The sequence below is a fragment of the Mugil cephalus genome, chromosome 4 (assembly GCF_022458985.1).
Source record: "Mugil cephalus isolate CIBA_MC_2020 chromosome 4, CIBA_Mcephalus_1.1, whole genome shotgun sequence".
In the NCBI taxonomy this organism is placed as follows: Eukaryota; Metazoa; Chordata; class Actinopteri; order Mugiliformes; family Mugilidae; genus Mugil; species Mugil cephalus.
Window position 1 is genome coordinate 7596459 of NC_061773.1, and position 25365 is coordinate 7621823.

Here is a 25365-nt window from a genome sequence, read left to right on the forward strand (position 1 = left end):
CAGTATCCAACAGCAGAGCGTTTGCCAATAACAGCTCTAGATAAAAGCAGTAAACCTCACATTTCATAAGCTGTTTATCTTTGTGCTTGGTCAACTAATTGTTTCAGCTGTTTGCCTAAAAAATCCTGCGGCTGTTTACAGTTTTACGGTGTAATGAGTATCCTCGAGACCTGTAAAATAATATAGATGGCAGATTTGTTCCCGCCATCAGCGCCATAGCTCATGTTCTTAAGCTGAAGAAGAAGAAAGTGAGTCTTCGCTTCTGCTTTTTCCCTCACTTACAAGATTAAAAACCTTACACTCCCGCCTCAGGAGGGCCCTGTCAGACTGGAATCAGATACATGTCTCTCAAAGGACAGCTCCCTGACTTTTTAATGGAGGCTGCCCCTCGGGTGGAGATGTCTATTACAGGACGGACACCTTCTGCTCGGATGAAAATGCCTCTAATCGCTGGGGTAAGCTGTGAAAAGTGCCCAGAATCAAAGCTGAGAATATGAAACCCCTGGTCCTGAGGGGGTCTGCTCCGACTGAATGTCCCAGCTTCAAACGGCACATTTTGTTGTGCAGAAGCTGTAATCATGATGCAACGCAACTCAGAGGCTTCTGAGTGTGAAATAATGAAACCGTAGAGTACAAAGCCACACGGAAACATATTGCTCACTGGCTTTCTGATGCGGAGCATGACTCAGACTTTCGGTCGCCGTTTCACTATTTTCGAACTGTGCAACAGCTTCTCCTCTGCAGCTCATTCATTCAGAAGTGTCACAGATGGCAGATGAAGAGGACCTATTGAAGGTTGAGGCCCACCTGCTGCGAGGGGAACGCTGATCTCCAGCAGGCATTTTTTTTTTTTTTTTTTTTTTATTCATCATGTCGCAAGCTCGAGCTTCAGACGACTCAACGACAGGGAAGAATAATGGAAAAAGTGCACAGCCTCCCGCCTCCCATCTCCCTGCTGGAGAGCTTACAGCAGAGCGGAGAGGTTGGCACATCTCGACTAAAATGTCTGGCATGAAGCTCCCTAAAGTGGAGCAGGTATTGACAAGCAGAGGCAAAGCTATAGATTCCAAATAGGATTCGTGTGCCTCCCAGACATGCTTCCCGGCCTCCGCATTCACCAGATCCCAAACTGATTAAGTATCTGTGGGATGATCCATAGAGGCCCCTCCCCTCAACCTACAGAACCCAAAGACCCCCACTAACAACATCCTGTTACCAGACACCACAGGACACCCTCAGAAGGACCATGTCTATTCTCTGATGACCCACAACTGGTTTGAAAACACAAGAGAAACCTACACAATATTAGGAAGGTGGTCATAATGTTATGCCTGATCAGTTTAGAGAACATAGACTTGTTAATAATCAGCATGTTAGCTTGACGACTCCTGGCACACAGAGATAACTTGGCTTTTGAAAAGGTTTCATAGACCTGAAGGAGTAAAATCCCTTATGACAACTGTCCACATAAAAAGTCAATTTAGCGTAGCAGAGTTTGTCCCCTTCATTCAAAACTGCAAATCATCTCATGAAACCTCTGATCTTCCTTGTGAAGGTCAGGGCATGAATCTGCCTGGCGCGCTCCATTTTTAGTGCACTGTACAGATTTATTGAGACCCCAAGGAGAGACAAAGACACACATTAGTCCATCCCCAGCGAAAAGCCACCGCTCTCCGCGGTCACGGCGTGAAGTCGAACCGGGAAACAGTCAACGGGGGCCGCCTGATTTTCAAAGTCCTTTATTGTACATTAAAACATTTCACACAAACCTCCAGCAGCAAAAGCACACTAGAGTGTGTTCACACAATGATGGGTGCGCAGTCGCCATCATCAGAAGACACAATCATCATTATAACCATTAAAAGTGTCATAGTCATTAGAATCATTTTTAATCATTTGTCTCACCACCATCCATCGCCGTTACCCAACACCGCCTCGCAATAATCTCCTTCTGAATATTCAAATTCTTTACGAAAGCTCAAAGCAAACTGGGGTCAAGTTCAGTTTCAACCTGCAGCCGGGTTTTATTTTAAGATACATCGACTTGAACACGGTCCCGATCGTCTGAACCTAAAATGTTGCTGAGCGACGTGTTCTCTCGTTTGCCCGTGAGCAGCATTGTTCAGATAACTTCTGGATAACTCACAGGCCCCTGCAGATCTGTGCAAGCTAAGACAAACGCCAGGAATAATTTTGCTCACAATTTGACCCTAGTTTGCATCTTACTGCACATACTTGAATCACTTCCTACGAAAACAAGGGCACTGCCCCAATTTTCTTTTCAATGGACAACACAGACGACACACACACACACACAAAGGCAGGAAAATACAGTGGCAAAAGGAGGTTGTAGTGTTTTTTTTTTTTTTTTAGCTTGTTCATTTATATATATTTATTTCCCAAAGAGGAAAAATCTGATCCCAAAGTATTCACTGTTGGCCACTGCATGGGAATGTCTCGGAGGTTTATCAGCCACAACCAAAGCTGGATTTGAAATTACAGCTGAACCAGGCTGCAAAAAAAATAAAAAATTAAACACTTGTGCACTTTCCCGCCCAACCACAGATGTGTTTCTCAGTACGCTGGACTTGGCCGAGGGACATAAGCAGAATCCTCAGGACTTGTGTACAATTAATGAAAAACAAGAGCACTTGAGGGGCCAAGACATCGACATGTCGGAGCCTCAGAGGACTTATCACCGGTGTTCTAGTTACGTAACACAGCAGCAGTCTTGGGAGATGCCAGTCGCGAGAGAGAAAGCATTTTAGTGCTCGAGTTCATCCGCTGATCAACGGTTTATTTGATTCCTCCGAACATACGGCTCAGTTTAATTTACATTTAAATTGTTTCAAATGAGAAGCAACAGCTGGTCTCCGTGAGCGAGAGCCGATCTTTGAATCTTTAGAATTTCACATCGTACACGTTGACAAGCACACGTCTCTGCTCTGATTTTCATTTGATATTAAGACAAAATGATTAAACCTCATGACTGGAAGCAGAAATGTATTTGAATGCAACACTAATGTGGAAGAACGTTGGGCGGGCATGAAGATATCTGATATTATATATACAAACTTAAAAGTCCTTACTCCACCAATAGCAGCATGTTTCTGCACGACCAGCCCCTCTACGCAGACAGTCCGCCCACCTCCACCCTGAACAGAGACGGGCCGACTGTATTCTATTTTTTTCCATTCATTCTGAAGGTGACATGGATAATCGCTGGTGCACAAAGAACAGGAGATGTCCTTGCAATGATAAACACTGTACAGACACATTTGCACATGACCTCCGGGAGAATCTAAAATCTCAGAAACAAGTAAAAAGAAAAGTGCCAACAGAAGAGGAGTTCAGAGCCAATCTCTGGCCAACCAAAAGCCGAGCGCTGTCAATCACATTCCACGAACAAAGCTAAGCCGACTGTACAGCACGGAGAGGACTGGTAACCGGTCTTCACCGTCCACTTGGACAGGGAGAGGAGACGTCGAGGAGGAGCGGGGCCTCATACGGAGAGCAGTGGTCCCCTGGGAGTGTGCAAGGTGGACAGTAACGCTAAAAGGGAGGGACTATTTTTTCTTTTTTTCTTTTCGTCTTCACTGCTGCCACAGACCCCAGAGGAGCCCAGGTGTCCCCCTGTCCCCATTTAGTGTCATCTTTTCAGAACGAGGCTCGTGTGCAGGCCGTGTTTGTTCCGAGTCCAAAAACAGAAAAGTACAGAAAACCAGCGCACGTTTTAAGAGCAACATCAAGAACAATTCCTAACACCGAACAAAAAGAAAGGAACATTTCAAACACCCTATTAAACTTATTTCTTGAACAGCTTTTGCAACACACAATTCAATTAATCTATGATGGATTCGTCTGCCAGGACAGACCGCCCCAGGTACGTGTAGCTCTTAAAGGCGCACAGTGTTGATTCGCAGCGGCTGCACATTCTTGCCGTTGGCGTGGCTCTGGCCGGGGCTGAAGTAGGGGAAGACCTTAGCGGGGAATTTCTCTCGGTAGGTGTAGAGCCAGGACATGTCGTCCGCGTTGTAGAAGATGAGCAGGCCTTTGGGGTAGTCCAGGTACACCCCCACCTTCTCTAGCTTGCTCTTGACGTTGAGGCGGGTCCAGGGCTCGGTGCAGGCGCTGTACTGGTTCCCGTCGTGCATGACGATGCAGTAGAAGCCGCGGCTCGGCTGGATCTGGATGCTGCCTTTGCGGCTGACTGTCTCGTTGGCCACGCCGATCATCCACTGCGTCTTCTCCGACACCATCACCTCCCAGTAGTGAACGCCGGACACGAAGCCCTCTGCGCCCAGGACAGACACTTCCACGTCAAAGCGGCGCGGGGAATCCTGCAGAGGCTGCGGGTGCAGATTCCCGTAGGCCACGATGGTGCAGTCGTCCGAGAGGATCAGTCTTTGGTGGGCGGTGATGGGGTCGAGGGTCAAAGCGGCCGGCACTGAAGGAGAAAACGGAAATTGAAACAGTGAGTCGGCATTTATTTCAGTGAACAGATAGTTTGGATAAACGCAGCAAACAAATAAATCAATAAGCTGTGACTCAGGTGAAACTGAAGGGGCAGTGGAGTCGTCCTCAGCACCTCAAACCTCCATCATAAAGAACTACTGGAAACAAGATGAACAGAGTCTTGCAACAGATGCTGTGGCACCAGCAGGACTCTGCAGGAGAGCTGAACGTTAAGGTGAAAACCCCACACTGGCATTGTTGTGTAACTGTGACAGGCGTCTATTTACTGTGCAACTGGTTTCAAACATGACAGAGCACAACCACAGTGATTCTGTCACAGTATTAATGGGTTTATATTGTAATTGAAGGATGAGAACTTTACCTCAAATAGGCATCGTTTAACCTTTCATATTCAGGGTCAGACTTTGCATAATGTGTATTATAAATTGCAGCCTCTTCCGTTTTCTACTTGCATTGTTTCAAATTGTGTTGGTTTTGAAACCTTTTGATTCCCTGGACTGTGGATAATTCTCCAGGAATAAACTTTATGTGTTTTAATTTAGTTACTGAGTTAGTTGAGTTAGTTATTTGATAAATAAAAACTATTCATCACAATATTTCACCACTTACCACTTATTCCACAGAATAAGTATAAATCCAAACATGATTCAGTTTTGTCAAATTTAAAAATCCAAATTTTATATCGTGAAATTCAATGAGCCTGTTGCTAAATATCTCTTCTTCCTAAACGCTCCTCTTTTGTCTGCTATTCTGTCCAGGAGATTTACTACTAATAAATAAATCGTATCTGTATTCCAAGGTTCCAGTAGAGAGCTTTGTGAGAAATAACATTGTTTTTTTTTATATTGAGTGAACACACCATTTAAGACAAACAACCTTGCAGCATTAGAGTATGCTATATAAATACATACACACTGCAGCCAGAGTGTGAGGAGGTGATCAGAGCCATGCCCCCTGGTAGAACATGATTGATGGCTTGTAATTACTGGGCACACCCAACTCCAGCTGAATTCTAATTTAATGAAAATGAAACCGAGTTGTACGCGTGCAACTGTCGCACGTGTGCATCATAATTCACTTTTTATAATCTCTTTTTATCTCTCTGCATAAACTGCGACGTCAAAGTCAAGTGGTCTCCGGACTCTGATAGCGTAGCCCAATTGAAGCGATATGTGGCCATGCCTAGAGTGCAAACAACCCAGGGAAGCGGTAATTACAGCGATGGGAGGAGCTGCCACAGCTCACAGGGCCCGAAGAGGCCGTTTCTCTTTGCAATTATGTGGTTTTTCTGAGGAACTGGAGCCATGTTAGAAGGAAAAATAACTTCTCGTCCCCATTCTCTTTTACATAGCGCAGATTCAGGAAAGAGTGCGACATGAGTTGAACCCACTCCATGACGTGCTGCAGGCTGATTTCACTTTATGTTCCTGTACTTGTACATATTTCCTTATATACTACTGGACTCTGGACTCAGCATGTGCAATAATTTCTGTGCAGTAATTTCCCGCTGTGCAATACCCCATATTCAATGTTATCATACAGTTTAACTTATGCTTGTACATATTTCTTATATTTTTTACATTGATGCGTGTATTCTTACTATGATTGTCTACTTCCTCTTACTTATTCTTATTGCCTACATTGCTCTTTGTTCTTAACACTGGTACACTTTAAGTAAGAGCTGCTGTAACGAAAAGTAACTTCCCCCTGGGATCAATAAAGTGATTCTGATTCTGACTCTGACTCTGACATGCAATTCCCTGTTCCTGTGTATCAGCTGGGATAAATGGGGGTGAGACGTCTGGCGTCCGGCCAGCGGACAGGACAATGACTTCTCCGGTCAATGACGTCCTGAGTGTTTGTTACAACCGACTCATAAAAATTTCATAGCCCGAGCGGCTCTGTGTGTCATACGAAGAAACACGCAGGCAAACACACATCAGAGGAGATCCATTTTTCCCGGGGAACACGAGAAGAGGGAAGAGAGCGGCACAGGGCCTCGCAGTTATTCCCTCTAACCGACCGGTGACAGTCAGAGATGAGGGATGATGGGGGAATGACTTTGTTGCCTCTCTGGCAACTCGCTGGTGATGGATCGTAACCAATTGTTTCATTTGGCAGCCAGTCAAGGGAGGCCGAGAAACGGCCCGGCCTCCTCTCAGCCGGCACCGTCCTGGAATGGGGGAATTGACTGAGGGAGTTTTATAAAAAAAAAAGAGAAATTTAAAAAATCCACAACACATTATTCTTAATATTCTCCTGTGAGTGAGTGCTGGCCACCACTGACGGTCCAGTCTCCAGGACCAACCTCAAAAGCATCCAAGCAATATTAAAGCTGGATTACTACTGTGTCTTTACACTGTGGAGACTGGGTGACTCATGGTGGAGTTTAAAAAAATGGTGAGGAGCAATTTCATCTTCTTCTAGACTGAAGAATTTTCTGTCCTTTTTCTGCGGCTGAGACGTGGATTAAGAAATGTGTCTTCAGACCGCTCACATTTGTTCTGGTCTGCACTTCACTGCGACGTGTAGTTACACGTCTGGGCAGGTGCACTTGAGGTTACAGGGCGTAAATCTGACTGAGAACCATAAATCTGACTTCAGATGATGCCACTGACTTGACTACTATCTTTACCGTAAATCTAAAGATATTAAAGACAGACAAAATATGCTTATCTTAAGGGGTGGAATTAAAAGTTATTTGAGGTACAAGGTACAAGGATCACCTTGTTCCTTGTTTGTTTAATATGTAAAACATAAATGAAGCCGAGATAGTGTCAGACATAAATAGAGGTCCTGTAAGGTGCTGTTTATTAGTTTAGGACAGAGCCAGGATAGCTGCTCCTCTGTGCTTCAGCATTCATGAGCTAATCCCGCCATCTTTTCACCTGTGGCCTCATACTTAATGAAAGGACATGAGTGGTATTGATCTACTCAGATAACCGCTGTGCAAGAGGGCAATCAACCAACTTTCCCTTCAGTACCTGTGATTCCTGTCACATACCTGGTGAAATGTCCTGGAAGAGTGATTTCCATATTGTGTACTGTAAGGGCCCCATGTACTTGGATGTCGGGAAGTCCTCGTACGTCAGATTGGTCTCATGTATCTTCCCTTTAATCCTGGGACAGAAAAACAGATCAATAACAGTCCAAATCCAATTTCCTTAAATAAAGCTGCCTCTTGTTCAACCCACAAAGGCGATTCCTCACTAAATTAATCTGGTTTGAGAATTTGAAAGGTGCCACTGTTGACATTTAACAGCTGACAAACTGCTTTCGGATCCGAAGCCGCGGAGATGAATGTGTCAGTGATAAAGAGCAGAGGAAGATTCAGTATGAACCTCTTCATGAATCACTTAGAGCACTTATCCTCTACGCAGTTCAGAGCTCAGGCAAGACACTGAGTGAAACACAGCAATTATACTGGCTGCAATAAAACTCATTTTCCGGACTCACATGTCCTTGTGTTAATTGTGCAGATATTTCTTGCTATTAAAACACACAGAAATAAATGAATTTATTTATACACCGATCATACAGCAGCTTATATTCAAATTTGTGGTTCTAAAATTCAATCATTCTGTTTTTATGGCTCTTGAACATTAGTGCATATAATGTGTTACAGGGGATTTGGGGCAAATACCCAACTTCTCTGACCACATACAGGTAACTTCCTCTTAGCTAGCAGAGCCTAACAGCATCATGGGTTAAAGGTATTCTGTTAGTCTGCTTATTAGTCAGAGTCGCTCTCTGTTGTGTGTAATGGTTTTTATTTATTTATAGGTGCATTGTCTCCCAAGTGTTTTGCACTGTATGTATTGTATTGTATTGTATTGTTTGTCTTTGCATTGTTTCTCGTTCTTGCACAGTTGGCAGTGTTTGTATTGTCTGCATAAGCCTGAACACACGCACTCTATGCTGTGTGTCTTGTACACCTGCACCTGGTGTATGTGGTTGAGATTACAATAAAACCCTCTTTGACTTGACTTTGGAACTACACTCTTTTTTGAGACATTTATTTCTTTTCTTCCTTTAAACAACATTAACTTGTTGAGGCGGGTGGAGAGGAGGGTCCGACATGTCGGTCGAAAACCTGCCAATTGCACCGACTGACTGGTGACTGTGAAGGCGATAACAAAAACTAAAAATATTAAATTCATCAGTAAGTTCCTGTACTGTAACTGTTCAGATTTTTTCTTAAATTTGTCGTCTGACTTCATATAAACGATACTATGACAGAACTCATCTATAGGGTTTTTTATGTGTTTTCAATACTGGTGAAGAAACAAGACCTGCATTCGTGTAGGATGGGAAAAAAATAGACACTTTTTTTTTTCCAGTGAAACATTGTTTAACTTGCTTTTCCCTTGTTCATCAAACAAATGCACCACGGTTAAGCATGTTAACACAAGCCACTGTACAAGACCAGGCCTGTGGGAATATAAAAGAAGAAATGGAGGGAAGAGTTGAGTCACATTTTACAGCTGCTACATTTGTCTGTTCTTCCACTACTTTTCTTTGTAGAGACTATATTTGCCACCCTTATTTTAGATTGAATAATACGCTCATCTAACAAACTTCAAAACTCTATCTTTAAGTGTAATTAAATGATGCAGTGATGTTTGAAACAGTGAGTCCGATTAACTCTTTACTAAACCTCATCAAGCTGCTTTTTACAGTTATTAAACCGTTCAATTAAACCGCCCTCAAGCCGCCCTCACAGATTAATCATTACAGTTGGTTTATTTTAGGCCCAACTCTCCATCTGCTCAGGGATTAACGGAGGCTGCTGCTCAAATCAGTACTTTCTCCTGACGTTCAGTTGCTACAAGCGGAACAAACACTTGGCACGTCGTGAGGTATTATCATAACATTTTTACCACCATATGTCCTAAGGTAAACCTAATCCTTCTTAAAAATAAATGTATTTACAACCGCATTTTCTGATTGGCCTGCAGTGATGATACTGGGGCTGTTTCAGCGAACGCGGAGCAGGTGAAGCACCTCTCAGAAGTGACGGCCACACCCTCCAGGAAGTCGTGTCGCCCCGTCTCGTTGAGGCGCTCCTGCAGGATCTGGATCCCCTCCTTGACGTCGCGCAGCTGCTGGCTGTAGCGCTGGATCTTGTGCTCGATGTCGGCCAGCTTTCGGGCCGTGTCCATCTCGAGCTCCTCCAGCATGCTCTTCTGGCGCTCACGCAGGAAGCGGTGAAGGCGCTCAAATGCATCGCCGATGGTCGCACGCAGACTCTTAGCTGAGGACTGAAAAACAGAAGGCAAAGATGTGATGAATAAAAACCACTCTCAGGTGGGCTATTAATAAAAGTCACTGCAGGACTGTGGACTTTATATAGTGGGTATTTCAGTCACAATAGGCGACTTTTAATTAGACAAGGGTCAATAATTACACAGTGCTCCGTTAATATTACATTAACATTCATCGACTGAGCTTGTACATGTATTGATTTTAAGAGGCTCTCGGAGCACAGTGTGTATAGCAACATGGAGAAAGTAAAGAAGCTCTTAAACAGGAGAAACAAGAAATAACCCAAAAAAAAAAAAGAAGTCCAGCAGGACAGGGACCACGGAGGACATCCTTTGTAGGAATCAGCTGATTACAAGACACAGAATAGCTGAACAGAGCAGTTTACACGGAGCAGCAGCGTGGACGTTAAAGAGTCAAGAAAATTATTTGCAGCTCAAGAGGGAAAATGTGAAGCTGTGTATCAAAGAGAATTCATGATCTGAGTGTCAGAACAAAGGCGCGGGGTGTTGAACACTGGACACAGGAGGCTTTTAGTTTGCGGCTTCTGACGCTGGACAGTTATAAAAACTTTCCCAAACTGTCATGTTTGTGCAAAGACTCAAAAGAGAACATCCGTCCAGCAAAGAGCATCTCAGAATCAGAGCGAATGAACGACTGATGAGCAAGAATTTAAGATGAAACTCTATTTTGTCTGAAGGGAATTTCGAGAGGTCCTCTCATCTTTGTGATCTATGCTTTAATTACACTTCCCTAAACAGTGGAACGATCCCCTTCAAACAGCCGGCCTGTCTCCGCTCATGCCCAGGTATTCTCTGCCTGTGGGAACCTGTTGTTAGGATGACTGTTTCTCACTAAGCATGAGCTATGACACCAAGGTGGCCAGCTATTCAGCCCCCCTACCTCGTTAAGAGTTGAAAACTGGTGTCGGGAGGAGGAGGAAGAGGAGGAGGAGGAGGAGGAGGATGACTGCGGCAGCCCAGCCATCAGTCACACTGACGTGTTTGCCGTTTTGGCCCAGCAGGCTGTGATGGCACTGAGAGGATGTTTGCAGCCCTTGGAGACAGCAGGCTGTCTCCTTTTCATGGCAGCATGTGATTATTAAGGGAACCCCTGGTGGGTATGTGAATAAGACACAATTATTCAGACGGCAGCCCCAGTCTGCACACATGGCCAAGGCCTCAAATTGGAGTGCAAGGCCGTCATATTCAGTCAAAAGAGAGAATTCCCTTCTCAGTCTCAGCAACAAAGACGAGCTCAGCTTAACATTAAAGGTGAACGCCACAGATTTTATTCATCAAAAGTTTCTTTAGAGGTGAAAAGATGGAATTGTATCATCTTCTGAATATCCTGAATCAAAGCGTATTCTTAAGCAACCTAGACATTTAACAAAACGAAAGAAGAAACGCAGAAGAAAGGCATTTCATTGTCAGCTGCCTAAACGCATCAGAGATCAATGCGGGCAGAGCGCGGACTTGTTCCAGGCAGGGCACTCTGTGCAAATGGACGCAAATCTAATGAGATCAGCTCATTTCTAATGTGAAGCAGGGGCAGCTGAAAGGCCTACATCTAGCAGTTAGAGCGAGTCGATGAGATGGACAGGCCTGGCTCTCTCTCTCTCTCTCTCTCTCTCTCGGGTCCTGAAGTGCTCTGACACGAAGGTGAGTGATGCGGCGACATTAGACAGCAAGTACAAAAACGAGAGAGAGAAATGAAGCTTCGTCTTTTCCTTTAGGTAGCACCCGGAATGAAATATTCAAGTCCCCTCATTTGTTGTCACACTCCACTGCACGGCATACAGAAGGTTTAAACGGACTCGAACCTGGCGCCCGCTATGGCAGCAGCTAACGGTAGCGCCGTCAACATGACAGATGATGGCGACGGCTACGGCTTCACCAAACAGCCTTCCAAATCCCTTCAATGCCACCACGGCAGAGGGGGGAGACGTGTGTGTCCGTGCATGAATGAGAGGTTAAAAGACTGACACATTGAGCGGACGCTCATGGATCGCTGATTAAAACAAGGTGCCAAGATTAAAGCGTCGCTCAATAAACCAATTTATGTGGTGGAATTTAACTGCCCATCCGAAGCAATTAGGAAGGGAGATAGATAATCATTGACTGAAGGACTGCATACATTAAACAGACCAGCTCTTTATTTTTTGCTCACGGAGACATTTCTTTTACTTTCTCCAAGGATTTGTTTACCTAAGTAAATATCCTTACAGTCTATTCTGGCATTTGCTGGTGTTCAATGAATAACCTGTTATATAAAGTTGTTGTGAATATGCTCTTTAAATTATTTTAATTAAGTAAAAGGCTTAGTACTCTAATTAATCATTGTATGTAAAGAAAACATAATTACACTAGTTATCTCACACTTTCCTTCAGCCCAGAATGTCCTCATATAATTGCACATTTTAAGATTAGAGACGGGTTATTAGTAAGTAATGTGTCCATCAAATGAACCTAAATGGAAACTGTTCAATAACTATAATTTATTTAAAGCAAATTCGCCCAAAGGTTCTGTCTTTCCAGATATACATACCTCATGATTTTCTCAGACTGGGTCATTACATTTCACATCACATCTTTTATAATTATCAGATTTTGAGACCTGTTATTGAATTCACTGATTAAGTAAATGTCAGTTTAATCAAAGGAATTTATTGTTTGTTGCAGATTGCCCAAAAATATTCAGTTTACTAAATTAAAATGACAAATGCAGAGGCGCTTTTGCTCGATAAAAATCTAATTGTCTAATCAAATTAGCTGCAGATCTTCTGATCCAGTAATTAGAAACTGTTTCAGATGCAGACCACATAATAAGTATCATTTAAATCAATGCAAATTTAACATAACAAATCAGCGAACCTGCCATTTTTTAATATATTTAAAACACTGTGCTCTAATAAAAAATTATCTTTAGAAATTGCAAAAAGGGGCAACAGTTGCTGCTGGTACAGAGGTGTTATTTTTTTGTTTATTTCTTTTCAAAAAAGTACCTTGGTCTCAGTGAGTTGTCTCTGCAGTAGCTGGAGAGCCTCTGTGTGTCCCTTCTCACTGTCCTGCAGGGTGGCCAGCTGCTCCTTCATCTCCCTCTGAAACACAAACAACAAGCTACACATGAGCGACTGGTGACTGGTGACTTCAATGTGACAGAAGAGTTGAGCCAAATTCAACAAGACAACGTACTAGAGCATTTTATTTCCATTTAAAACACTCAACTCCTACTTCCTCGTTCCACCATTTTCTTAAAGTTACACTAAAACAGTTCCAATACAGGTAGCAGGCAAACATTAATCTCCCCAATTCTAAATTGTAATGCATTTATATAAACGGTATTATTTGTGCTCAATGATCAGGTGTGAGGCAGCAAAGATTTAAGCCCCAGCTACAAAACAAACAAGCCAGATGGAGAGAAAGATATGAAGGAGATCAAATAAAGTCTGTGGAGATGCCAGAGAAAACTGGGTCTCATTCCTAGTCAGGCACACGCTGACAGAACCTGCAGCACTCGGCCACCTCGGGGTCTCCCCGAGGCCCAGGGGAGGCTTTGCGGGAACCAGAGAGGAAGGCTGCTGTCAGAGTTTTAAGCACATCCCATGTGCCAACAACATCTGTGTTTTAGATTTAGGTTTTAGGTCAGAAACAGTTTTGCTGATGCACTCCCCCAAGTAATACGCTGCACTATACAAAATGTCAACTTAATATGTGACCCAGCTTACGACGTGAGATAAAGGCAGGACACAAATGCCTCCAAAAACTTTGATGCAGGGAATAAGAAACCATACCCATGCATGTAGGGAGACTTATGTTACTGCAAAGAAAACAATATATGAAAAAGGACACGACCTGGAAAACCAGACCCCACCTTCGTCAAATTGATGTGGTTTCTATTTTAAACCAGTGTCAGTAGAATATTAGCACACGATTACTCATCATTAACATATAATATATTATACAGCAAATAAAAATCTGACACTGGCAGCTACAAGCTAAACAAAACTTGGCACTTGGCAAAAGACATCTTTGTTTCAGGTGGGAAAAAAAAAATGTAATCAAAGGAAACAACCTGAGACGAGCTTCATTCATTTAAGTTAAGCTGCCCTGGTGCTTGGTGTATTTGCTCAAGTAACCTGTGTGTCCCCTTCTCTGTGATCCACTAAGTGTCACCTCCTCTGAACGCCAACTGCAGCAAAAATCCACCAATTGGAACTGTCAGCTTAGCGGTGCAAAGAGAACAACCATCGCTCAGCGACGGTAATGAACTGAAAGCGAGAATAGACGCTGTCTGACAAGAGGAAAACATATTATGATTCTACCGGCGGAATAAGGGGCGAAAAATGGGTATTAATTTAGGATGCAGCAGAAGTAATTTATCCTTGATCTTGATTATTAAGAAGGAGCAAATGTGGGCCGTGGAAATGAAGCATGTTTATTCTCAAGGACAGAGGCAAAAAAAAAACAATGGCTGGTGCAGAGGGGGAGCGTGGTTCTCCATGTTAATGATAGGAGTGCGGCAGGCTCAGCAGGCTCTCCGCCTCATCGCTAGGCGTTTGTCTGCAGCGGGTCAAAGGCCTCTCCCACACAATGTGAAAGACCAACACTGACAGACTGGCAGGAAAAACATGCTCCTGAACTCCCGACTCACTGGCTGGTCAGGGGAGGGCAACTTTAACTGCTGCCTTCTCTCTAATAGATGGATGCATCAACATGAACCCACACATAACTAAAAAAAAAAAAACAAAAAAAAAACAAATCCTCTCTGAAATGTTTCCCTTAATGACATGTTTTTATTTCTGTTTTGCATCATCCTCTGGATTACAAACAGGACGCATCCACCCTGTTCCATTTACTGAATAGCACTAGTCACTAAAATGAAATGTGCTGCAGAATAAGTGAGCCTAAGCTGAATTTAAGGTGGCAAAGCTGCATTTTAGCAACAGCAAATATCAACCTAGGTGAAATCATCTTCGCGCAGTTCAAAGAGACCCTAAACCTCCTCCATAATGTGTAATTACATACTCCTCCTCAACCTCCTTGGAAGACAAAACTGTCCTTTGCTTGGAGATTGTTCTACGATGACATTTCTTGCAGAAAAAGACACGGCTGTGGTGTCAATTACTGCGAGAAACTGGATTCGATAGGTACAGGGGAAAAAAAATGAGAACATGACGTCAAACCTTTATTTAATGAGATAACAAAAAAACAACAAAAAAAAAACAGTGAGATGAATGGTGGTATAAGCAGACAGTGACAGCGATGTTTGTGTGTATTCAGGAGTGCGTCCTGTGCTGTGTGTGGAGGCGTCTCTCCTGTCCATCGAATCTGGCCGGCACAAGTCTGACGTGACATTTCCCCAGGACGTCAAGTTGCAGGAAATGGGGGTCACGGCTGGGAGATTATAAATCTAAAACTCATTCCATCCTGCCGTCGTTCCCTTCTTCCTCGTACCCCCCCCCGTCATGTTAGCAGCTCTTGGGCAGATATATGCACAAGTAAATAAATTAATAAAATAATAGACTGTTACGGCTGTGTTGTGTACGGGGGCTTAGAATTTCTCAAACTTTCCCTGCGGCTGGAAGCTTGATTACATTCAGCAGCACGTTCAGGACTTAAAGAGCATTATTGCCAGCCTGAACCAAGAGACGAACAAAACAACATGCAGTGTCACAGCATGAATAATAAAAAGCTCACAGGATGGAGAACTTCCTCTCTCACACACACGGATAAGAGCAGCTTCAAGTGACTTCATTCACATTCATTTAATCTTTTTCAGTATGAATCAGTATGAAAGGCTTCTAATTACAGCCGGATCTTTTTCATCTGGTTATCGTTCGGTGACAAGTGCCAGAACCCAGCAGACGCCACAGTAACTCAGTGTGCTGCAAAGGTGACGCTCACAAGGACAGGTTGGTATAACCTTCAATTGGGCCGTGGGTGTAATTCTGTCAGGTAGCAGACAAGGCGGGTAAAGAGGATGTCAGCCAATAACACTGCCGTCAACACACCGCAGACATCACAGCCGAACCGGTGTGCTTTATGGGCTTGTTGTGATTCAGCATGAACTGGTCTGAAATATTTCATCCTTACAGCCAGTACAAAAATCACAGTACTAACAAAATACGGTGTTTTCAAGGGTGTGGGTTTTGGCAAAGCGGCAGAGTCTGGGGCTGAAAAATGAAGTCACTTCAGTGGGGTTGAAACGCAGTCCTAAAGTAATGCATCATTAAAGGGAACAACCTCTCAGGTGGGCGAGCGATGTGACTTGATACTAACAGCTCATGATAAACACAAACTATTTTTCTTTTTTATAACAACCTAGTGTGTAATATTCTAATAACCACTACCAATCAAAGTAGGCAACACACATTCAATCAGATGCAATCAGTTGTAAAATATATCATAAGGAACAGTAATTAAAATGTGTTAAAATGTGCCTGTGCGTGGTCCCGTCTGCACAGCGAGACGCCTCTTTCACAGCCTAAAGACACGCACAAAGGCTCCAGAGAAAGAGGCAACAGTCGACCACAACAAACAAACAGCCGCTACTTATGTCACAATCATAAAAACACTGACTGTGATATGAGCTGTGGGTTCCGAGGTGCAAGATTTGACGAATATTTTCATCATCTCTGGAGAGTTCCAGCCGCTGCAGTACCAAAAGGCAGACCAGCAACCTCTAGGGACACCACGCGTTACGCAAGCACATAGGCTTTGAAAAGGTTTTGAAGCCAGTCATCCAAATGTTTCACCTGTCTGTCTGGTGTGACGGCTGTATCATCCCCCAGCCCTCCCCTCCACAATACTCCGGCCCTGGCGGCATCCAAAACAAAAACTTGTGAAAAGAAACAGAAAAACAGAATACAGGACAACAAAAATGCTGTCTCAGGCTGCAAACTCTGGTGCATTTTTGTTCCAAGACATCAAACCGAGCTCAAGCTGTGCCGTACATTCCTGAGCCTGGTTTCCTCTAGCATCAGCAGAGCCTGCAGCCTCTCCAGGGGGATGAGTGCGTCCCTGCAGCCTGAGCTCAGCCAGCAGAGCAAGCAGAGGCCAGCTGAGCTGACAGAGCAGGCCTGGCTCAGAATGCTGGAGGACAGAGACACACTTTTCACTTCCCACATCTGTCCCACTGAGACGGAGACGAGCACATCCTGTACTGTACGGTACATCCGAATGTGTGCAACTGGTTCATAGACCCGGTGTGTTAGCCTGGTGCTGGAGATTCTTTAATGGGATAAACAGACAAAATGATCAAAAGTAATGAACACTGAATAAGTGATAGCTGAATAATCAATTGACTTGAATCTTGAACGTCACTACAAATAAAAGACAGACACAAAAACCATCCCAAACTTTTTACTTTGTATTTATCCATTTGTACAATTTATAAATTAAATATTCTTGGGTTCTGGTGGTTCAAGCAAACGTTCGACCACGGGCTGGTGGGAATTGTAGCAACAAAATGTCAGATGATGAAAAAAATAAAAATAAAAAAATGTTTACTGCAAGTTTGCTTTAAGTCCCAAAGAGGGAAAAAATACTTTTGGATTATCTGAAACAGGACAGTTTCTATGTTAGGCTATGTAAACGACTTCCGTGTTCATCCGTCTACACTTTAATAGATTCAGATTTATTGCCAGTACGCTCATAAATACAAAGATACAAAGGATCTGTGTTTTTGTTTGGTGCACGAAAGAAGGTAAGAAATAACAATATAAAATGATTTTCTGCTGGTCAACGGTTAAGAGGTAAAAGGGATAATTCATCACATAGTATTGTCAGTAGTTGAGAGCAATCTAGGCAGATATACTATTCGATAGGAACGATAGATCTTCTATCCCCTGTGTGATCCCAAACGACTCCCTCATCTATTACCTCTATTTTAGCAGAATCATCTGGTAAATGAAGGGAGTTGAGCGGAGGCGTCGAATGCCTCCGCCACTCCTCTGAATATAGGGCACGCCATGTAAATGATGAATGCTCGGAGGCTGCTGCTCCAATTCCTGGAGCGAGGAAGGGCACGGAGTATGCAAATGTTTTACCCCAGACGTGAACAGCTACACAGCAACACTGCAAGTCAGTTCTAATATATTTATCCTTCAAACTAAAAAGATCCTTGATATCTGAATTGCTGGCGACACTTAACACACTAAGCAGAGGGAGGTGTGTTGCGAGGCAGCAAAATATGTTTTCAAGAAAGACAAACATATCTCAGTGGCATCCATGTAAAGGTTGATAATCTACTCAGTGTAGGACAAGCCATTAAAGAGGAACAGCAGGGCTGCTGCTGGCAACAGAGTGGAAATGTGAGAGGTGTTGACCGATAAGAGCGAGTCTGCTTCTTGTATAAAGTCACTCACCAGCTCAACAGAAGCTTCTCGCTGCTTCAGCCCGAGGCTTTTACAGCTCATCTTCTCCTGACTGCTGAGCAGGGCTAGCTTCTACACACATATTTAAATGAGGCATGTTGAAATTGGAAAACGTATTTGACGGACAGCTAGTTTATATGGTTATAAGCTTAATAAGAAATTTCTGAATATTTCTTGCAGCAGAAACCATTTCCAGACCCTCTCCGAACGACTATCAATCAACGCTGTCAAGAGCAAGATGCTAATCTCAGAGAAGGCTATGCATCATCTCAACAAGCAACTAATGGAAAAAAAAAAAGAACATTAAGAAAACACGTCCCTCCGGCCTGTGAGATAACAGAAAATATAAAACAAACATCAGTCACTGACTTCTATAAAGAACGGGATCATGATTAAAGATAGTTTAAGTTGTTAAGATGTTTAGAAGCGCAATCAAACTTAAAAAGACCTTTTCAGATTTTTTATTTTTTATTTTTCTGTGGTGTGAGGCAAAGTGAAGTCTGAACTGCAACGTTTGAGAAGTAAGAAAACCTTATTCAAAATCCAGCAGTTCAGTCATGACAATAGATCACTGCACGCTAAACATCAAGGCTCACAAGAAGAGGCAAGTTCATGGCTGAGTACAGTGTGGACGTTCTTAGGCAGGGAAGAAAAATAAGAAAAAATTTAAGTCCTGGTGATTTTTAAATTGCCTATAAACAGGAATATGTGTGTTAATGATGCCATGTCTCCACAGTGTATGTAATTCTGTGAGTCGGTAGCCTGTTCAAAGTTTAACCTGCCTCTCAGTCAAGTGTCAGGGATCGCTGTGTGTAACCTGAGCTTGGTTTATGCTCTACACAGAGCTTAAGTCATACCTTATGAAATTGGAGTGATGCCATCAGTCTAGTCACGCCACTAAAATGTTGGTCCGCTGATAGCCAGCTGTGTCCAGCTTCTCTGTCTAATTCAGAGAACGGCAGCAGCCGACGTTGGAGTTAATAAATAAATCACAGTTACAGAAAATCACTTTAATACGGAGAAGACATCGCAGTCGATGGTGTGTAGGAGGCAGAAAGAGGGTGAACTTTTCCTGCTACTCCGGCCACTGAGAGCCAAGGATGAGAGAGGCCATTTCAGTCCAATTACAGCAGCTGCAGCACAATGTGCAGTTACACTTCAGGGGAGGTATATACAGGTGCAGATGACAATCAGCCACTGGTCAATGTTCTACTGAGCGCCTATAGCCCTGGTGTTTGCGGTGCGTCCCTCACCGTTGTCAGACCCCTGTCGGACGTTTTTTGGCTGACTGAGCCTTCTGAATACACAACACATCACTCTGACTGCATAACCAACGCTTCAAGAAGAATGCAAATATTATCACAAAAATCTCACTACGATTGCTTCCTAGTTCATCTTAATGGATCCGACTGTAATCTGTAGCTTTTCTGATATGTTTAAGTGAAATTTCTTTGCCCAGACACAGGTGATGGGACGTAAAGAGTAAGCAACCAAATGCATGAATGTGTGGTGGGAAATGTTCATGGGAGTATTTGTTCAGGATGTATACACAGAAAGCAAGCGTTTCGTAAAATAAAATGTTTAAAAAAAACAAAAAAAATTGACTATGACCATTTTTTCTCAACTGACATACTACATACACTCCTCCGAGGAGCTGCCTTTCCTGCTAACACCATTACCTATTTGTGATTGCAGAGTGACTTCACTCTGCGTTCACAGTCAGTAAATACGCCCTGAAAACGACCCTTGAACACGCTGGACTCCCAGCAGATTTTCACCAAATACAAGCTTGTTTCATCTTTTAGAAAAAGCCTCTTAGGATTAGTCAAACCTCTAAGAGTCAGCATGTTGTTAATAAAAAACCATGTCATATTTGTCAGGCGCAAAAATCGCCTCGTGAAAAAAAAAAAAAAAAAACGACTTGGTTGCATGTCAGCCAGCGCCACACGGCTGGAATAACAAGCTGCTTTGTTTGCCTCTACTTCATCTTAGTGACATGGGTGCAGCTGTAAGATATTCTGCTATAGCCTGTTGTGTGTGCACCATTCAGGTTACAGCTCGCCAAGAGCTCTATCTGACCAAATAGAGTATACGCCTGCTTCTCTTTCACTTAGTCCCCTGACATCAAATAAATAGTTGGGAAGTATGCCTCTTTTGTCAAGCCACACTCTACAATAGCAGACCTTTTCCTGCAGACAGTGGAAGTGCAGCCGTATGAATTTTAAGCACAGCTACTAGTGAGGTCTGCGTGTTAGCAAATCCCCCGATGATTTCCAATAATCTTCATATCTAGCCTGGATCATAATATTACCAAACAAATTCAAAGCACAGAGCAGGGGAGAACATATCTGTTTACAGTTAATGCATCCGGAGCTTGAGCGAAAACGTTTCAGCCCACACAGGTCTTCATCGGGCCAACAAAGTTTACGTGGTGCACACGTTTAAGATGAGTCCTCAAGAACCTTTTTGCTCCCAATTAGAGAGAAACTGAGGAAAAGTAAAACTTAAGTATAAAAGTATAAGTATTGTGCAAACAGAACAACAAGAACACTTCCAAATAAGACGGTGAATACAAAACACCAATTTAAGGCTTGTGTCTGCTGCACTTGCCTCAACAGTCGATGTAATGTCCTAGAGAAGGTTTTGTTCAGTTGTTATTCAAGCCAAGAATAAAAGCATTTCAGTGAAAATGTCTGACAAGAGTGCTTTTAAATGGATGCATCTATCACTTTATCTTCATAAAACAACAGGACACTCACCAGGACGGCAATAGATACCAATTTATCTAAAAACGTGGACTAAAACATTTGTTTTGTATTGAGTGGAACACAACGAAAAGCAAAGCTTTTTTTTTTAACCAAAGTGCAACAAGAACTGAAAGCCTGAAAGCACTGAACCTCTTTGAAATGGCATCAGTTAGTATATATAGCGGAGAATAAACAGCCTCCAACATCAACTCAGATTTGCTGAGACTATCTCTGTGCTGAGCTACTTAACTCCGAAATATCTCCGTCTATATGTTAATGTCTGAACACTAAAAAAAAAGCTGCACGGAGTTATTTTCTTCCAGGTCCCATTTAATTCAGGTGACGACAAATCTGTCTTTTACACCTCACCAGCAAATGACTGATCCCATCACAACAACACCTAGATTGGCATTTAAAGTCTCAATTTTAATGTGACACTGCCAAAAATCATCTTTGTTTTTAGATATATCATGACCTAGATACGTAGACAGACAAAAATCAGGTCAAATCAAGAGCTCAGTTTTCCTTGTACCGAATAAAATGCATGTTTCGAATATTATTCAGTCCGTAGAGCTTAGATTTCTGTTTTTAAATGTTACCTCAGATAAAACAAAGAGAAAGTAGCAAACACTTCCAAACATCCCTACTTCTTTTAAGGCCTTAATGTCGTTTTAATGAAACACTTTGAGTTGACTGTCACTTTAATAGATGAGGCTGGGGATAAGAAAGATGCTCCTCCTTGACTTTGCCTGATTAAAGTTGTAACACATTTCACAGGTCTCTGAACTATCTAACAGCGTGCGGTTTTAATGTTTTACAGCAGCAGCTATTGTAAGTCACTGAGGATAAGAGCGGGTGCTAAACGGCTAAACTGTTAACAGCTGCTAGGGGAGGAATCCGCTGTTAATGTGGAGACTGAGAGCGAAGACATGCAGAGGAACCATGGTGAGCGGAGACAATACAGCTGGCTGCTCCGCACTGATTAGCCTGAACCCTGCTCAGTGCAGTATGGCAAATAAACAAAATCCAAGAATACTTGGCCATAAAAACGTGAATACGCCATACATCATTAGAAGTTGGTGTTTAAATTCCTAATTGAGATATCAATTACCACACAGTCTACCCGGGGCAGTCATGTACAGTACCTAGATAATAAATTGGACTTAGTAACCTTGATAAATCATTACAGTTTTATTGATGTCCACTGGGCATTTTCCATTCAATAAATAATGAACAAAGCTGCTTATTCAACAAGCTTTTTTCTTACATCTCTGATAATTACAAAAACATTTAGGATAAAGGGAAATAAGTGGTGCTCGTACTGAGACCTTTTATCTAATCCCACAGCTAACACTAAACTGAGAGATTCTCCAGCACCTGCCTGCCTGTCAGTCATAGTCTGCCCCTCATCACCTCGACTACCACAGGTAAATATACACATGTTTAATTCTCTCAGCCTCCAGGCGACTAGTTAGCTCAAGGTCACGTCTAAGGCGGACCGTGTTGGAGCTGAAAACGAGGACTCCTATCAGCAGCAGGTCTAATTAAATCATCTGCAGCAAATCATGGACACAGGGAATTACAGGAGATTACAGCCCCATCCAGCCCAGCCCGGACCCCCGAGAACAATGGCCTGTAATCTGTCTTAATTCCCAGGCTAATCAACGGAGGGCTCAGAGTCTCATGGCTGCAGCGGCAGGGAACAGCGGTTCACAAACATCAGACTAACAAAGGCAAAATGAAAAGCGAAGTCTGAAAAATTCTTACTAATGACTCCTCACTCACGGATTACTGACGAATAAGATCAGGAATCGTTTCTGTCCAAAACCACCATTTCTCCACCCTTAAAACGAGTTATGACTCTAAGGGAGTAAGACAAAAAAACAAACAACTTCAGGTCTATTACATTTAAAGTAGTGTTCATTACTGGTATCGCTGGTGTAGGGGCTGCTCTCCCTGCAGATATGCCTCATATCAGAGAGACCTGGGATCAAGATTAAGCCTCACTTAATGCCACAAATCTTTGAGGGCAGCACTTCAACTTTCATTCTCCAACAAGACAAGAAAATCCCCCCTCTTCATTGATCCGTCCTCTCGCTCTCTGGCCTGTGAAACCAGTTCCAGCACCTACGGTGCCCTGTGACCCGCGGGTTTAACTAGCTGCCAGGTACATGCGCAGCTTTTGATGTCATACCGAAGGTACAATGCATTCAGTCGCGATGAATCATCCACATGCAGATGATGTGTGGGAGTTTGTGGATTTCCACAGAAGCTGATCCAGACTTCTGTTGAAGACAATGACAATTCATAACGCAGCTAAACAAATACACCCTTCACAGCCGGTGTATTCAGCAGCAGTTTACTACAGACGTATCAATAAATCCAACCTTCAGAGTAGTTGAGAAGGAGCATTTGACTAAATGGTCAGTTTGGAGGCTGCGTTATGCAGATTGTTGTTGCAGTTAGGTTCCATCCATACCCATCATTAAAACAGCAAACACAACTGAACATTATGATCTTTATGAAGTGGGGATTTAATGCTAGATGTTTAGCTAGGTGTGCCTAATAAACTATCCACTGAGTGCCTGTCTTTCACTCAGTGTTGGTCACACGTGCTGGTCTTTCTGAATGCAATTATGATGTGGTATTTTTATGTCGTTTATCTTTGACACTGAGAAAAAAAAAAAAGAAAGAAGAGTGCCACACAAACAGACCTAATCAGCAAAACAAATACTGATTTTTTTTATACGCAAGTTCAGTTTCCTTACGGGTGATTTTACTTAACACTCATTGCCCTCACATTTCTTTAAAGAGAGGAGGCGTTCATCTAAAGTCAGGTGCAGTGATTTGAGAAACACCTGTTAATCTTGAGAGGGTTCAAACGGCATTTTTTCAGTCTCTCCGCATCTACATTATGAGGCTGCTAAACAGCTTTCACCTGCATGTTTCCTGAGGCATTTTCACTCGCTAGAAAACATACAGCAAATCGTAAAATCATCTTTGCGGAGGGCCTACACGAACATTGTTAATGCACAACAGATGCGCAGACATCTGACTCACTTAACTGGAGCGCGGGCCAAAGTAATCGTCTAAATAAGACAAAACGTTCTGTGTGAAGAAAACCGAATCAGCTCACTTTTTCCAATCAACGCAGATGTTTATCTGCCAATCTACCAGCAGCATGGGGTAAAGCAAGCATGCAGCATGATCCGTCTTGCTTCAAGCACCATCAGGGGCGTCAGTAATAAGTGCAGTATGAGCTACCACCTCTATCTCCGATGAGGATATTCGCCGAGGCTCCTCGAATGGAACACGACTCCTCTCTCTTTCCCCACAGCTCTATTTCTGCCACACCGCCCAGACAGGCCGCCAAACTGGACAAACTCATTTGTTTGGGGTGGGCGGGTGGCAAATGAGCAGAGTGGTGTGTGCTCGGAGCCATTTGTCACCAAACCAGTTATGTGGTACTTAATAAAGCACATATTTGGGAACGAGGAAGATTACCGACACGGGAGACGGAAAGACAGAGAGGGAGAGATGGGGCTGCCGGAGGAAAGGAGAGGAGACCGAGGCGAGCCACGGGGGAGATGGCAGCCGTGGGTGCCCTTGAAATTGCCTGACTCATTACTGCAGCAGCACGGCCATGCGTGGTGATGGCAGGCTCAGAGAGAGCTCTCAGCCCGGCGCTGACAGCCGGAGAGTGAGAGACAGCCGTACTTTCAAACCACCCGGGGAACGCTTCAAAGCACGATGTGCTCATTTTCTATTTTCAAACACCACCTCACATCAATGCTAGGTAGACGGGGGGGGAAAAAAATGCCAATTTATTTTCATGATTAACCCCGCCGGTGTGGTCGTGATAAGGAAATAAGCTGGTAGAAGATGGTGTTAATAGAGAACAGCACACAGGTGCGTCTGCACACCTTGAGTGACAGGTCTGTGTGGGTGACTCAACACCACAGTAATCATTTAATTCTTCTGCCACTTGGGCTTTTGTCAAAATGAGACCAGCATCATTGCACAGCTGCTTGCTCCTATTCTCCTCACACATCCAGCATAGTCTATAGTATCGGAACCAAAGTTCAGTCCCCAAGTACGCATGGATAACCAGGGGCTGCAGTCGATTTCCCTTCTTATCTGGTCTTACACCGCTGTCAAGTAGAGCGGAAACATATCCCTAGGGCATGTAGAGAGCCGGAAGAGTCTGTGCAGCCTCACAAAACTGTGGCTGCACTCAGCCCCACTGACAGTCTCCATCATAACAATTAAAGCGCGCTGGCTGCTGTGGCCTCCATTTTGTCCTCCACAGGAGTTGACTGCCAACTTTAGGCCTCAGTGGTGTGGTAATAAGTGCACAGCTTCGTCCAGCTCCAATCAGGGTTGCAGCAATCCAGCCAACCTCTATTTAAGATGGCGCCTGCGCTCCGAGTCTAGCTCGACCAGCGGAGGGAACTGTAATCATGTTGCCTAAAATAATGCCATTGTTTTCCTGAACATTAAGCA

General features: G+C 43.4%; 1 protein-coding gene across 2 annotated transcripts in view; it reads right to left on the reverse strand.

The window, feature by feature from the left end:
• Positions 1–1723: 1723 nt before the first annotated feature.
• The window catches only part of trim62.1 (tripartite motif containing 62, tandem duplicate 1), a 29699-nt gene continuing 6057 nt past the window's right edge, over positions 1724–25365 (reverse strand). Inside the window, exons 3-6 of one of the 2 annotated variants that reach the window (XM_047582326.1) lie at positions 12743–12838; positions 9409–9737; positions 7481–7596; positions 1724–4447 (exon numbers count right to left, since the gene is read on the reverse strand). In XM_047582326.1, coding sequence (XP_047438282.1) covers positions 3897–4447; positions 7481–7596; positions 9409–9737; positions 12743–12838 — 1092 coding nt within the window. In that variant the 3' untranslated portion in view covers positions 1724–3896. The remainder of the gene's footprint in view (positions 4448–7480; positions 7597–9408; positions 9738–12742; positions 12839–25365) is intronic. The other variant, XM_047582327.1, reaches the window with a different exon arrangement.